The sequence below is a fragment of the Phoca vitulina genome, unplaced genomic scaffold (genome assembly GCF_004348235.1).
Source record: "Phoca vitulina isolate PV1807 unplaced genomic scaffold, GSC_HSeal_1.0 scaffold16, whole genome shotgun sequence".
In the NCBI taxonomy this organism is placed as follows: Eukaryota; Metazoa; Chordata; class Mammalia; order Carnivora; family Phocidae; genus Phoca; species Phoca vitulina.
Window position 1 is genome coordinate 282,887 of NW_022589719.1, and position 16,007 is coordinate 298,893.

General features: G+C 43.2%; 2 protein-coding genes across 4 annotated transcripts in view; one reads left to right on the top strand and one right to left on the bottom strand.

Annotated features, from left to right (window-relative positions):
- The window catches only part of UEVLD (UEV and lactate/malate dehyrogenase domains), a 45,780-nt gene extending 44,789 nt beyond the window's left edge, over window positions 1-991 (bottom strand). For all 3 annotated transcript variants that reach the window (XM_032414169.1, XM_032414168.1, XM_032414170.1), the window contains exon 1: window positions 864-991. In XM_032414169.1, the coding sequence (XP_032270060.1) occupies window positions 864-911 (48 nt within the window). In that variant the 5' untranslated portion in view covers window positions 912-991. The remainder of the gene's footprint in view (window positions 1-863) is intronic.
- Window positions 992-1,013: 22 nt separating this feature from the next.
- Window positions 1,014-16,003, top strand: SPTY2D1OS (SPTY2D1 opposite strand). The gene is made up of 5 exons (XM_032414171.1): window positions 1,014-1,231; window positions 9,706-9,924; window positions 10,344-10,436; window positions 12,196-12,233; window positions 12,884-16,003. The coding sequence occupies exons 2-3, from the start codon at window positions 9,856-9,858 to the stop codon at window positions 10,434-10,436; spliced, it is 162 nt and encodes a 53-aa protein (XP_032270062.1). The 5' UTR covers window positions 1,014-1,231; window positions 9,706-9,855; the 3' UTR covers window positions 12,196-12,233; window positions 12,884-16,003.
- Window positions 16,004-16,007: the final 4 nt, after the last annotated feature.

The window sequence follows — 16,007 nt, forward strand, 5'->3', positions numbered from 1 at the left end:
CATGCATGTATGGTTTCTGCATGGAGAAGTCTTAAGGAAGCATTAAGAATCACTTAACTAGAAAGCCAGCGAAAGAGGGGTTGCCTCAGAATGTACACTGGTGGGAAATCAGAGCCTGGACCAAGTGCCCGGACTAACCTGGAAACTGGTGCTAGTCATGCCCCAGAAATGTAGGTTAGACTTCTGGGTCAGGCCTCCCGCTCAACCTTTCAAACATTAAGAGGATCTCTTCTGGGCCTGCAAGCCCCGTTTTCATTCCTATATCTACTCAAGTCACTAATTCACTGCACAGTGATTTAGCACCTCCGCTGTGGTGAGGCACAGTGCTAGGGAAGGGAACACAACAGCACCGTCTCTGCGGTGAGTACACCGCAGGAGTAAATAAATCATTGTAAATAAAATAATTACTCCACAACGTGATAATCCAGACTTCTGAAAGCAAGCAGAGCGAGGGGCGTGATTCCATCCTGCAGGGAGTGACATCTGAGTTGAGTCTCAGAAAAAAGAGATCGCAAGTCAAGAAAAAAGGGGCAGGCCGTAGGAGCAGAGAGAAAGGCATGGTTAAAGGCACAGGCGAGTGCTGGGAGCTGTTTGAGAACCAGAGACGCTGGTGGCGTGAGAAAGTCTCCCTCCCGGTGGAGGCCGCGGGCCTCGGAGTCGTGGGCGGAGCCACAGGCCCCGCCCTGGGACTGAGGACTCGGGAGGGAGAGAGCCGCAGCCTCCCGGGGGCCACTCCCCGCAGCCGGCTTCAGGCCAGCCCGCCTCCGCTCCGAACCCCGGGACGAGCCGGGGAAACGCCTTGACGAGGCAGCCCGGCCCCGACACCCCGGCGCCCCAGACCCGGCCCAGCGGGCTGCCCGTACCTTGCCCAGTAGCCGTCTGAGACCCTCGCAGTCGAACTCCATCTCCATCCACCTCCCGGAGCCAGGTTCTGTGACTCCAGCCCGTGGACCTCCCTCCGGACCCACCCCTGGACGGAGGCCGCCGAGGTCCAAGCCTCCCGAGCGGTCCAAGGCCACGCCCCTTCCCAGGCTCGAAAGTCCGCCAGCGTCCAACGCCCAGGCTCAGCGACAGCTCCGCCCGGGAGTCGGACCAGCGCCCCAGAGTGGACCCTGAGCGCGGTCGGAAAGGCGTTAGCGCCCCGGGGCCACGACCCGGCTTGCTGGAAGGAAACTTGGGGACATCTGTAAGGAGAGGAATAGGAAGGACCCGAGGAGAAGCAGTAAAGGAGGTAGAAGCAACTCGCGCTGTTTTGGAAGAGAGTTTCTAGAAGGGTGTGTTAAATTCAGCAGAGTATCGAGAAAGATCAAGACCAAAAATTATAGTTAGATTTAGGAAGGAAGAGGTAACGGGACTTCAAAAGCAAATTTTCAGGGAGCTAGAAAGGGAAAATGGAGTCAGAAGGAGCATTGTCGAAAAACTGGGAGATTGTGAGGGTTGGTGCAGCATGCCGGGAGGAGTTGCCTTTTTTTTTTTTTAAAGGAGGGGCGCCATAACTGTTGGTGGCACAGAGAGGGAAAAGCTAGGGCAGAAAAAGAGTTTGAGAACAAGAGAAGAGGTAGATTGGTGGATAAGATCATCCACATAGAGAAGACGAAGAAATGCAATTTGCTGGCTTTGTCTGGTCTCCTTGACTTGTGATTTACTTACTTGCTTTATCCCTGATTTGGGCCACTGGGCTTAAAAAGTCGCAGAATATGGATATTGTAACTGTCAGGAGGATGGGTAAGCAAGAAGATGATTGTATTTACAGGGAGAGCCAGAGGCAGGAATGCTGTGACTCAATTAGAAGAAAATAAAGGCTGGAAAGGGTATTTATTCATTCAACAAACTTTTGTTGAGCATTAACTATTTGCTGGATCTTTTTCTAGGTCTGAGGATACAGCAGTGAACAAAATAGACAAAAATATCGGTTGTCCTAAGGCTGTCATTCTTTTATTAGGAGGAGAGCAAAACAATACGTATAGTAAATAAATAAATTAGATCATATGCTGGAAGGTAATTAAGTGTTGTGGGGAATAAATTTTTAAAAGGCAGGATAAGGAGATCAGGGTAGGTCTCCTTGAGAGGTGAGAGATTAAGTGTTCTATATTAGAGGGCATTCAAAGCAAAGTCCTAAGACAGGTGTGAGCTCAAAATGGCCAACTGTGGCTGGAGTAGAATGAAAAAAGAGGTGAGGAAACAGAAGTAGGCTAAGTCAGACAAATAAGGGAGAAGCCACAGATGGGTTAGGGCAGTGATTCTTGCAGTGTGGCCCCCAGACTCACAGCCTCAGCATCACCTGGAACTTGGGAGAAGTACAGATTGTTAAGACCCAATCCCCAGACTTACAGAGTCAGAAACTCTGGGGGAGGGGTGGTTCAAGTGATCATTTTTGACAAACCTGGTGACTCTAATGCATGGTGAAGTCTGAGAATCACTGTGGGGCCTTTGTAGACATTTGGGACTCTGGCTTGTCAATGCCGTCCTGCCAGAAGAGCATCAGGAACACTCACCCTTAAATAAGTTGGGTTGATTACTCTTTGCAGTGAGGGAGCAGATGCTGTGGAGAACCACTGGGACTGCTCAGTCCAGGAGTATGAGAAAGACCTATTATAGGATTGGGGCTTTGGGTGACTTGGGGGAGGGTTTAATGAAGTGAACCTTCACTTTGGATTGGGTGCTGTCAGAAAGCAGAGACAGTTCTGTGATTGGATAGCTCAATAAATATCTATACAATGGGCAAACTGGAGCAAGGATAAAGCAGTAATTGGTAAAGAAGAAGCAGTCACTCATATTCTATTCTCTCATAGCAGAGAGAAGAGGATGTTCGGTATTTCATGGGCTGCACAGGGACCTTTGGTTTGTCTCTGCTTAGACAAAATTATGAATTGGCCTTATTTGGTCTCATTTTATCATGGTCTGAGTGACCCTGTCTGGTGTTTGTGTTCTGTGAGGTTGTTTTATCCAGCAGGAGAATAACATAGCCTAGCCGTGAGTGCCGGGTCAACTTCTAACAACATGGAGACCTTCCTGGCTGGGTCAGACCAGTTCCCAGATTTTGGGGGCTGCTTTTTTCTTTCTCAGGCTTTTACTCTGAGAGAAAGAGGAAGCCACTGGAAGGTTTTGAACGGAGAAGTAATGTGACTGAGTCTTAAAAGAATAGGTCTGACTGCTGCCTTGTAGAGACTGGATGTGGGGCGAGAGAGGGAGCCAGGAGAGAAGGTAGGAGGGGAGAAGATTGAAAGATAAGAGGCCTCCGAGAGCACCTCAGGCGGATAAACAAACCTAGGAAATGATGGGACTTCCAGGGCCTCTAAGATCTAACAGACCCTGTCAGAAATCCAGTAATCAAGGAAAAGACACCACGTTAGAAGTGAGGCCTGAGCAAGGTTCTTCAATCTTTGATGGAAGAACCATTTATGGGAGATGCCTTCCATCCAAACAGCTCATTCTCTTCTGGTTTAGTCACTACGAATGACTTATAGGCCCTATGAATACTTTATGCGTGTGTGTGTGTGTGTGTGTGTGTATGTGTGTTTGTAGCCATCATTTCCTGTGTGGAAGGTACGTTGCTTAGAGTTTTATGTGCTTTATCACAGTTAATCTTCTCAGAACCCTGTGACCTAGATAGATCATTCTACTGGCGAGGAAACTGAGGTTTGGGGTTGTATTACCTATTTCCTTGTTTCTGAGATCCTGTTGAGTAAGAGATACATTATTGACAAAGTTTTGGGAGAGAAAAGGTTACAAAATTAAATATAAATACCAATTTTAATACTTACATCTATTTGAAAAGAGCTGAAATGTGAAAAAGTATGCACCTTAAAATAGAGGATATATGGTATAATTGGCTCCATTTTACAGATAGGGAAACCAAGACTCAGAAAGGTTAAATTGTTGCAGAAGGTGGTGTCAGAGACCATGTTCCTTCTTTGTGCATTTTGCTGCTTCCCTGTGTGTGAAGTTGTGATTAGCATCCACATCCAGAATTTGGCACTATTTCATCCTGTAATCTAACCAGGCTGAAATATTCACTTTTCCCCAAGCGTGTCGTGTCTTCTGTGCTTCATGCCTTAATGCCCTGCCTGGGATATTTTATTGTACCGGACTGCTTCCATCTCTTCCCCTCTTTCTGTCCCCAAAGACTGTAAGGTCCTGACAGATAGCTGTCAAATCTCATTTATATCTGTATTCCCAGTGCCTAGCATGCTTGAATTTATGCATGTCTTCATTCTTCTGATATTTAGTAAGTTTGCTGAATGAATGGTGTAAGGTGACCAAAGCCATAGGGAGAAGATGGTATAGTGTGCTAGTTCTCAGCCTTATTAGAGTTGCAGACTTTAAAAAAAAAAATCTGTTGGAAGATACAGACCTGTTCCAGAAAAACGTACATGCCAATATATGCAGTCCATTTTGTGTCCAATTTCAGGAATGTTCAGGGATCCACTGAAGCCCATCCTTGCACCCTGGTTTAAGAAACTCAAATGTAGTCTGTGGGAGCATAATTTGCTACAACTTTTGGGCGAAGTAATCTGACATACCTTTGACTCTATAACCCTACTTTTGGAAATTTGTCTTACTGAAATAAAAGTACCCAAGACACAGGTACAAAGATGTTAATTAAATTAAAAAAAAAAAAAAAAGGTCCCCAAACTAAGAAATGGGAAAAGTGTATATTCTGCGTCTTTGTTTGCAGCTTGAGAAAAGTCACAAGAATGGCTTGTTTAAAATAGGAATTTTTTTCTTGGGGCTCTGCTTCTGACTCTGTTTACACTCTTTGCTTTCATAGTTATTGGTCCTGTCAGACATACTATTCAGGGATGAAACCCTGGTATTCCAAATATCAGACACATGTATCCTTATCATTTACTAATCTTTTCCCCCATTTCTTTATTGTGGTAAAACACACATAACGTACAATTTACATCGTAACCATTTTTGAGTGTACAGTTCACTGGCATTAAATACATTCATAATGTTGCCCCGCCATCTCTACCACCCATCTCCATAGTGCTTTTCATCTTCTAAAACTAAAACTCTATATCTATTAAATAATACCTTCCTACTCTTTCCTCTTCCCAGCCCCTGGCGACTCACCACTCTATTTTCTGTCTCTATGATTTTGACATCTCTAAGTACCTCACGAATGGAATAGAATAGATATCCCAGAAATAAATCCTTGCATTCATGGTCATATGATTTTTGACAAGAGTGCCAAGACCATTCAATGGGGGAAAGGCCAGTCTTTTCAACAAATGGTACTGGGAAAACTGGATATCCATATGCAAGAATGAATTGGACTCTTATCTAACACCATATACAAAAATTAACTCAAAATGGATCATAGACCTCAGTGTAAGACCTGAAACAATGCAACTTTTAGAAGGAAACATAGGAAAAAACTTCATGACATCGGACTTGGCAGTGATTTCTTGGATATGACACCAAGGCATGGGCAACAAAAGAAAAAAAATAAGAAATTAGTCCTCATGAAAATTTAAAAAATATGTGCATCAAAAACCAGTATCCTTTACTTAGATGTATGGAGCTTATGTTGTTCATTGACTGACAGCGTATGCTGCATCTCAGGCGATCCTGCCACAGACATCCTTTGTCTTTTGAAAGACATCCTTTGTCCTTATGAAATGAAATTATAAGCTTTCTTTTCTTACACTAGTTCTTTTTTTGGAAGGATTTGATATAGCCTCTCCATTTTCATCCTCTATCTGAACTGGCATACTCTTTTTGTCATCTTGCGGCTTTCCTGGTTAACAAGTAAAAACCTGGCAATCCTCAGAAGAAATTTTCTAAGAAATTTTGTTTAACAATCACAGCATTGTTTATGGTGATAAAAAATGGGAGAAAACCTAAATGCACATTGTGCCGTTTATGAACTCATTGTCCTTCAGCTCTGAATCCACCATTCACTGCTTGCTCTGCTGTGATGGACCTTGTAAACCTTTTTTCCTTGCTAGTGGGCATGATGTTAAGTTTTAGCAATAGAGGGCCTTGGGGAGCTACTGTAGGAGGAAGAAACTTCTCTTCCTGGTTCCAGTGTGCCTTTGTTTCTCCTGGTTCTGCTATGCGGCTGCCAGCGGCACGTGGGGGCTATCCAGTGGTGCTCACCCCTGTTGACTTTCAGTGGCCTCTCTATGGACTGTTTTCCATTGAGTTTCAATGGCGTCCCTGCCACTGAACAGTTTGCCTTGAGTTCTACCACCAGCACCTCACGGGGTAGCTTCCTGGTATATTCTGCTGGCAGATTCTCAGCAGTGATCAGTGAGCCTCCCAGAAGCCCCTCTGGAGACTTCCTGGCAAATTTCACCAGCATCTAGTGATTCTCTAATTGTCAGGTCTGGCCTGCAGCTGATTGGATTTCTCTACCATCCAGTCGGTGATGGCCACCACTTCTTCAACCAGTTTTGGATCTCAGCTCCAGAGGGGAGGGACTCTTACAACTTTGTTTCTCCCTTGGGTGCTTTGCCTCAGCCTTCGAGGTGGTAACTGCTCCCTGTATGTGCTGTTTCTGTGTAGGTAGAGCTTTCTGCCTTTTCCTTAGTTAATGTCTTGTTCCTAGTTAATAATTCTCTTTATTAAACTTTCTCTGTTGAAATTACTGTGTGGTTTCCATCTCTTGACTGATATAGTCATCGGTAGGAGAAAGAGGAAATCAATGTGGACTGTTACGCAGAAATTAAAACAGGAGAAGTTGGATTCCTTTGCATTCTGCCTAGGAAGGATCAACTGCTATAGGAGTCGCCTTCTCTCCATAAACAAGTAGAAAACTGCGCCAAATATATGAAATGATTGTTTTCAGATCTTGCACAAGCCTATGAACTTTGAGAGACAGGAAATAAAGGAGATGAGCCTTACAATCGCCCCAGCCTACTGTCCGGAAGCGGTTTTCAGACTGCAGCACAATGGGGCTCCCCAAACCAAGATTAGTCTTGCTGAGTTATAAAGAAAGATAGCAGAATACAAAGGAGGCCAGAGTACCAGGAATTTGCAGGATGGGGTCCTGGAGAAAAAGGGGTTCCACAGAGAGAAAACTCTGGAGATCTCCGTAGGGGTCCTTGTAAGTCTTTGGCTGAGTTTGTCTGTGCATACGAAAACTCCATGAGGCCAGGACAGGAACCACCCAGAAACAGCAGGCCAAACACTTCTTGGAGCTCTCAAAAGGGCTAGAAGTTGTGGAAAATTCCACAGATTTGAAAGACTGAACACAATAGGCATCAGAGAGAGTGCCCAGTGGGCATCAGAATGGTCATAGCTCAGTGATGGGGATAATTATCTTCAGAGTAAAAGCTGCTCTTTGCCTACCATTACAAATCTTAAAACAAGCCTCTGAAGAATCAAACTGATACCAAACATCCTGGAAAAAACCCCACACTACTGAAAGGAATATAGCCAAGTCCGGCAGACAGCCTTGTAAAATTCACCATGTTGACATCCAACCAAAAGTTACCAGGCATTCAAAGAAGTAGGAAAATATCACCCATAACAAAAAGAAAAATCAACCATCAAAACAACTCCAGAAATGATAGAGATGGTAGATATGCGGATGGAGTCCTTAAAATGTTTATTATCAATCTTATAAAAATGCTCAAAGATGCAAAGGGAAACATGAACATGATGTGGAAAAAAATGAATTTTTTAAAAGACAAATTGAACTTGAAGAGATGAAAAAATACAATGTCAAATGAAAAATTCACTGTATGGGATTCACAGAAGATTAGACACTATAGGGGAAAGATGAGTGAACTTGAAAAAGAAAGCAATGGAAACTATCCAAAATGAAACACAGAGAGATAAAGACTCAAAAATGAACAGGGCCACAGCAAGCTGTGGGACATGTTCACACTGGTTACTGGTCTCGCATGTAATGGAGGTCATAGAGAGGGACAGGGAGGCAGAAAAAAATACTTGAAGAAATATTAGGCAGATATTTTCCCAATTTGATGAAAACCATAAACCCACAGTTCAAGAAGCTCATTGAACTCCAAATAGAAGAAACATGCAGAAAATTACATAGTCACAGCAAAGTAAAATTGCTGAGAACTAGTGATAAAGGTTTTTTTAACAGGCACATGATTTAAATACCCCTGCTGGGATTTACCCTAGAGAAACTAAAACTTATGTTCACACAAAAAACTGTACCCAAAGATTTATAATAATCCAAACTCCTAATAACCCAAACTGGAAACAACCCAAATGTTCTTTGACAGGTAAATTGATAAACTGCAATGTCCACGCAGTGGGCCATATGTTCATTCAATAAAACAGGACAAACTGCTGTACAACATGGATGAATCTTAAAAGCATTATGTTAAGTGAAAGAAGCCAGTGAATGAGCCTATAACTCTCTTTATATGAAGTTCTGGAAAATGCAAAAGCAGATAAATGGTTTCCAGGGGGGCGGGGAGTTCAAGGGAGGAGACCTGTTGCAAAGGGGTACAGGGAACTTTTTGAGATGATCGAAATTTTTCTCTCTCTTGATGGTGGTGGTAGTTACGAGATTGACACATTTTTCAAAACTCATCAACTGCACACTAAAAAGGAGTGAATTTTATCATATGTGATTTATACCTCAATAAAGCTTATTATTAAAAAAAAAAGGAATGTGTTTAGATTTTTTTATCCATTGATCCAGGAGGATGTCCATGATGTATTGTTGTTAACAGGAGAAAAGCAAGGTGCATAGTAGCATAGGTACTATGATCACCGTTAATAAAGCAACAATGAAAAGAAGCCCTCTGTATGTGTACTGATGTTTGCAAGCTCATGGAGGATTCTTTGGCAGAAGGGTACACACCAGGCTTGGGTACCTCATGGGGATGGGAATTGAGGGGAAAAAGAGGCGAGATTGTTAAATTTTTCTTATATGTGTGCAGGTGGTTTCATGTTTTACCATGAGCACCTATTATTTTCATCATTAAAAAAAGTAATGAAAATAAAGGGGATATCAAAATAACACATAGGGACATGTGTCTGTAAAAAGAATTCTGGTGGAGAGAAGGGTCCATTGTGACAGTACAGGGAGGTCAAAGGGATGAGGATGAGGTCATTAGACTTGACAAAAAGGAGATCTTTGGTAACATCTGAGAGCATCTAAGTAGTGGTGTGGAGGCCAGAAGTCAGAATGTGATATATGGAAGAAAGGTAGAGATTGGGAAGAAAGGCTTTAAGTGTGGACCACTTGTTTAAGCAGTCCGGTCATAAAAGGAAAGGAAAGGACTTCTTGTGGCTTCTTGAAGGCCAAGAGAGGAGAACCAGCAGAGAGTTACTGACCAAAGATACTGAAGAATGGTATAAAATGGTGGTGACAGAGCTCTTGAGATGATGAGGGAGTTGGAGGGACAGAAATAAGAGATGTCTCATTTCCTTAGAATTCAGTTTATTCCATTCACACCCTTCCCAATCCCTGTCTGTAGTCTAAGGAGCCCAGCTTCCTAACGGGTAGCTGGGCTCTGAGTCCTGGCCCTGATCTGGAGCATCAGCCTTGTGACCTAGTGTAAGTCACTTGGGCTCTCTACGCTTCAGTCTTCTTAGTAAACGGGCTTGATAATAGTACCTACTTCGTATTGTTGCTATGACAGAATGCATACAAAAAGCTTAGTTTGCTGCTCAGCTACTGGTCTGGGGGCAGTCTCTCTGACATGTGAGTCTGGGCCATGTGACCAATGATGTCACAATGCCCTTCTAGACTCTCAACTTCTCCACTAGGGCGTTGTGGATCCTTTGGAGTCAAGGACTGGAACTGACATGCAAGACCTCTACCAACTGAGGGTTTCATGAGCACACTCCTTTGCCAAGATCTCCGTGAATAGTCTTTCACTGTGCAGTTGTGTCTTAGACATTGTTTTACTTGTTGTCATGATCGTGCTTGGCTGGATGCTTTTTGTTGGACTTGCATGTTACATGGGCGCATTTCCGGAGTTCACGGTAAGTAATGACCCTGCCTGTGAGTCCCTGGTAGTAGTCAGTCCTGGCTCTGGCTCCCCTTCCCAGCTGGGATTTCCCATCAAAGGGGAAGGATAGTTGAGGTTGCACCACTAATTAGAGGTCATGATGCAATGGGAACAAAGTTAGTTTCCCAGGCTACTTCTCATCCCCTTGGGATAGCTTTAAGTTCCACCTGCCCCTTGGCTACATAACAGCACTTATCTCAAAGCATTATGGAGTTTATAAGGGGTCTGCTGGAGAGGGGGGGTTTCAGGCCAAGTAGATGAGTGGTCGCTGGTGGGAAAGGGAATGTGGTCATTGGCGGGACCTCCCGACAGCCCTTGCAGTCATACAGAGGCTGTTACCTACTAGGCCAACAAAGAGAACCACTTCTGCCTTTAAATTTCTTTCTGACTCAGCCTCCAACTCTGAAGTGGAAAGAGAAGTGGCCTGTTCAGGAGAACAAGACGCGACTGAGCTGCTGGACTTTGGATGAAGACCCACAGCTCTGAGTGAGTGGTCAGGTTTGCTGGACTCAACTCCTCCCTTTCCAGAGAATGCGGCAACACCCTGAAATCTCAGTGGAGAGTTTATTTCCCCCTGGGAAACAATCAGCTGTCAAAGGGGAAGTGGTTGGAGGTATGCAGTGGGGGAAGAAGACGGCAAGCCCTGCTTTGAGCAGTAGGCCAAGGTTCCAAGATTGGTTAAGCACATCTCCTAGGTATTCTTTTCATTCCCGTCTATTAACTTTTCTCACAAACTATAAGAAGTTGGGTGAGTATTTTCAGCATCCCTTTTGGCAGATCCCAAGACTGGAGTTACCGTGAATGAGTTCAAGCCCTCACTTTGTTCCTCACTCTGTGACCTTGGGAAGGTTGAATCTCTCTAAACTTCACTTTCTTCATCTGCCCAATGGAGATAGCTCAGTATCTTACTATTCTTGGGAGGATTGCATTTGGGAATTCATGTCAAGCATTTGATGCAAAGCATTTACTAAATGCTTACTTAACAACTAAGCAAAATAATGAACTGGACAACAAAGATTTACTGGTGACAACAACCTCAACTATTTACCCAAGGCCATACAGTCCAACTCGTTTATGAAGTTGGGTTGCAAGCCTAGGTCTCTGGACCTAATAGCCTCTTGCACTCATTCCACTAGACCAGCCTGCCTCTAGGAAACATGAATACAGTCTCCTTTTAGCAAACATCTCCTGGGGTTCTCACATCCCACTCCCTTTCATTCAGACCTGTTTTTTCAAAGATGTTCCCACTGTTAAAGAAACTTAAAGTCTTAGTAATAAGCCGGTTACAGAAGCAGGTTTTCTGGGAAGCTACTCTGGACGGCAGGGGCATCAAGTCCCAACCCCAGCGATACTAAGAACAAGGCATGAGGGTTCTTTTTTTTCTCTCCACCTGCCTCAGAATGTCTGTATGAGTACTGACCCAACTCAGACCTTTGTGGGGGTGGGGTTGTGGATGGAGGCACTGGGCACTTGCTTAGCTGAGCCACCTGATCCTGACCAAACCACTGAAACTGTTCTGCGCCTCAGGTTCTCCAACTGTGAAATGAGCATAACAGCCCATCTTCCTTCTCTTCCCTTTCCAGGGAGGTTGTGAGGAAGCATACCCTGCATAATGAGGGTTTAACTGTGGTGTTTCAAAAAATGCAAGATTTTTCTTTTTCAAATAGCCTAGCAATAGTATATAAAGTAACTGCTCACAGCATGCCTAGCCAATCCTCCCAATTAATCCAGGATATTTTTTGTTTTGTTTTGTTTTTTGCATAGCAATGCTTTTTGCATCTGATTGCATAAAACCAATAGTTAATATTTTGATAGGTGATGAGTTAATAAAGATGTGATGCTGGCTAAATCCTAACCACGTAGGGTCACCAGTGAACAGGGCCCTTCTGTTAGGGTTCTCTGGCCCCAACAGGCCAGGCATCCTGGCCAACTGTCCCATAGCTACTTACTCTGACTGGTTTCCCCAAGGTCACAAGAGCTGATGTCACAATTGGTGTCTGAGCTCTGCCCCCCAAAATGGCCATGGCGAGCCATTGCAGTTCAGACTAAACCACAAAGCTCTCCAGCCAGGAGCTGACATGCTGGGCGATCCACCCTCTGGTCTTGAATGAAGACAGCCCAGTTCCCAGGGCTCAGGAGATAGAACACCACACCTTTCAGAACCACCCATTTTCCCCAGCACACACCACCAGCTGAGCAAGAAGCCCCACGATGATTGTTATCTTATGGTTGCTTCTCATTGCAGGAACCATGTGGAAGGGATATAAGTATCCCCCAGGAGGGGTAAGTATGCTTTCAACTTTGTTCTCTATTCCTACTTTGGAATGTATTCCCCCAGATCAATGAGCTAAGCATCAAAATCCAACTCTAGTAACTTTAGAAACAAATAGTCTTTCCTTTATTAAGAAAGTGGTTGTAGCTTACATACTTCTATTATCATTCACTATCTGAGAGTTCCCTCTGTCTTTCATGTCTTTCTTTTATACATATTTTCCTAAGAGTCTTTAGTCTTACATTCTTCAGTTTCAAAGAACCTAGAGGTGTAGAGGTATAGATATCTCAGGCCCAGAGTCAAAGCTGTCTGACATGGGTGACCTTGTCTGGTGCTCAGGGGGCCATTTTGTGGGCTCAGGCTTCAGTACCATTTCTTAAATCAGCTCACACCAGCAACCCAGACCTAACTCTCCCTCCTTGAGTAAACGGTGGTCGATAAAGTGGTTCTGGTGCTAGAGATCTTCTCTCTTCCTGTTAGGCCTTGGATATTTGTTCTTTTTTGGCCTCTTGTCACCTCCCCCATGGCTATACCCCTCTGGCAACTGGGATCAGAGGCATTAAGAGGCAGAATTGGACAGCAAGGAGGGCAATTGCCTCATCCCCACACCCCAGCAAACACTAGGTAAGGCCCACCTGACATACTTTTCTCCCCCCCCCAGACCCCGGTGGAAATTAGCAAAGATGATCCTGGTGAAGTAATGCAGCTCTGAAGCTCACCTGACCAGCTGTACAGTTCCTGTTGTTGGTTTCGCATAAAGTAATTGCACATTATTTTGTCACATTTTATGTAAAAAGTTACCGTACTTTTTAAGATGAAGACTTGGTATTCTGTTAGCTCGAAACAGGGAGATGAAGGGTGGGGAGGTAGTTGGGGTGGATGAATGTGATTGGGTCCCCTACATTTCAGTCTCTAAGACTGGCATTAAGACTAAGATACCTCGTTCAATTTGCCCCCTATTTTGTATCCTTAAGGGTAGAAATTCTCTAAAGTTCCTTAGACCTAGTTCCCAAGTATAGGCTTTCTCCTGCGTCCAGCGTTGAAAAAATGTTACAGAAAAGGCTATTACAGCAACTTTAAGCCTATCCTTTGGGGATACTTCTCTGTGGCCTTTTCACAGCTATTATCAGGAACCTAAGGCTTACACTGTGTGAGGAAAGGGCTGCATTTTAATATTTGGTGCTTAATTATACATTATTTTAATCCTTATAACCACCTTCTGGCTTGGCCACTGGCCTCATTTAACAAAATGGCAAAAAATGAAGTTGAGAGGTTCAGGAATCTTACCAGCCCCACAGCTCTGGGTTGCAGAGTCAAGATTAAGATCCAGACCTTCTCCTTGGCATGTTTCTACGTGCCAAGGGAAAGAGCCAAACAAGAGCCTGGAATATCCAAGACCTTGGCTGTCTCTTGGCTCAAATGCCTCCCTCACCTGAATAGCCAAGAAGGTGCCTGATGATTCTTTTAGCAGTGACTGCTGCTAATACAGGGCAGCACGCATAGAAACAAAAGCCAACTGCTCAGTCTCAAGATGATTCAGTTTGAGTTTGAGACCAAGGATGGAAACCTAAGTATAAGACCCATGCAGTTATTCTGAGTGTTTGAGCCCTAGGATATTCCTCATAAGCCCTCTAGAGGTGGTTTGGAATTTTCTGACCCTGAGAGGGGAGTGGGGGGGAGGGGGACGAACCTAATAAGAGCAAGTACTTCTGAAACAAACTGTATGGAACTTTTCCCATTCTGTGGCTGCCTGGGGACAACTGATAGTTCCATTGTTCAGAAGGGCATCCTTACCACCAAAGTAGATCTTTTGGTTATGCAGGTAACATTTTGTTGATGACTATTTGGTACATGTTTGCTAAACTATTTTTAAGTGGCCCTGTGCACTGAATGGATTGCCCTTATTTTTTATGGAAAGAAACGTGAACTCAAAATCCATGAGCAACACTATGTAATCCTGACTCTAGGATAGTAGCATCTCTTATAATACTTCTTATGTGACTGAGACCCAACGTATCCCATCGAGTTAAGTGCCTACATTCTCTGGCTGCATGGCTGTGCCCACTTGCCTCATATATTCCAAAGGACTCATCTTCTCAGTTAACTATTTCAGGCTCTTTTTATTATAGGGGATCAGAACCTGCTCATTTTCTTGACAAGAAGAACTATATACCCAGTTCTTCTTCCCTCCAGTTTCCTGAATATACCTCCAAACAATTCTCCTAACTTGGGTGTCTGGTAGCAGACCAGCTCTCTTAAGCTGGTGGGGGGCGGGGAGAGGCGTCAGTTGTGGGGACTGAGCAGACATGAATGTGTCAGGGAGAATGAACAGAGGTGTGTGTGTGTAAGGAGGCAAACCCCATCTCAAGTCTGATGAGTCTACTGGAGGTTGTAGCTGGGAAAATGTTCACGGCGATGAAAGAAGGAATATCTGAGTTTTGGTAAATAAAGGCAAACCAGTGAAAATATCAATAAAATATTTTTAATGCCTACAATTTCTTTTATACATAAATTGCAAAACTTTCACCTGTATATGCAAAAGTAGATTCTCTTGCAGGTCAACAGCACCAGAAAACAAGCCAAGCTATGTAAATGTTTTCTTTTTTAAAACTTGATTTGTCCATTATGTAAAAGACATGATGGATTTAATAACTCCAAAGAAATCTATATATCACTCTTAATCATACACTAAACACCTGAATATTTATTTTATCACATCCACTCACAAAATAAATAGTAGTCTAATATATTCAGCACATTGAAAATAAACCAACCAGTCTCTCTTCATATATTTATTCTCTTTCCAAACATGTTTTGGTCTCCTGCTATATCTCAGAAATGTACTAATAGCTGCTTTTAAGTTACAAAATACAAAACAGTAATTTCTTGGAGAAAATCTTGGGGTAACATTTAAAAAATGAAATTTCGAGTTCCCATAGACTTTCTTTTTTGTTAACAGTCTTTGAACCCTCTCATGGCACACATGTAAGGCTGTCTGTGACATGTGGTACCCTGGCCTCCAAATGGACATAACTGCATTTATAGTTTAGAGAAAATACAAAGACAAGTTCTGAAAGTAGCCTTAAAAGAAAGTGCCCCTTGCTTTGACAGAGCAATATCAAAAGCAAGTGGGACTGTGCAATCAGAGCCATATGAGTTTTATGAAAACTACTTTCCTTTCACATCATCTGTTAGAGAATGCCACACCCATGATCATGTAACATTACAGTCGTGAAATAACATTACTACATTCGTGAATTAACATTACCCAATAAAAGGCACATCTTCAGATATTGAATTAATAAAATCTGAAAACCAAAGTGGTAGAGGATACATTAAAAACCAAGCACTTAATTTGTAAACCTTAATAAAATAATAGCTTATTCCAGTTTCTTCAAAGATTTGTGGGCTTTTTGTAAGAGTGGTTAGGAACTGCAGAACAAAATGGAAGACAAGATTTGGAAACAAGGCCAAGACTAAAAGACTTTCTCAGGACTTTCTTTTTAATTGAGCTACAGAAGTGCCCTTTTATAATGCTGATGCTGAAGAATAATAACATCTGTAGAAGAAATGCACTCAAAAGTGATAACGCCTAAGGACACAACCTGACTCTTCAAGTTCTGGAACTTTTACCTAGCACAGTGGTGCCTTTATGTACAAATAACTGCACAATGAGTAAAGTGCTAGTAAACTTTAAGCCACGAGAAATCTTTCGGCTATGATAAGCACTTGATTGTAATAGATTTTCAAAGAGTCTGAATATTGAAAAAATATATCCAAGAAAA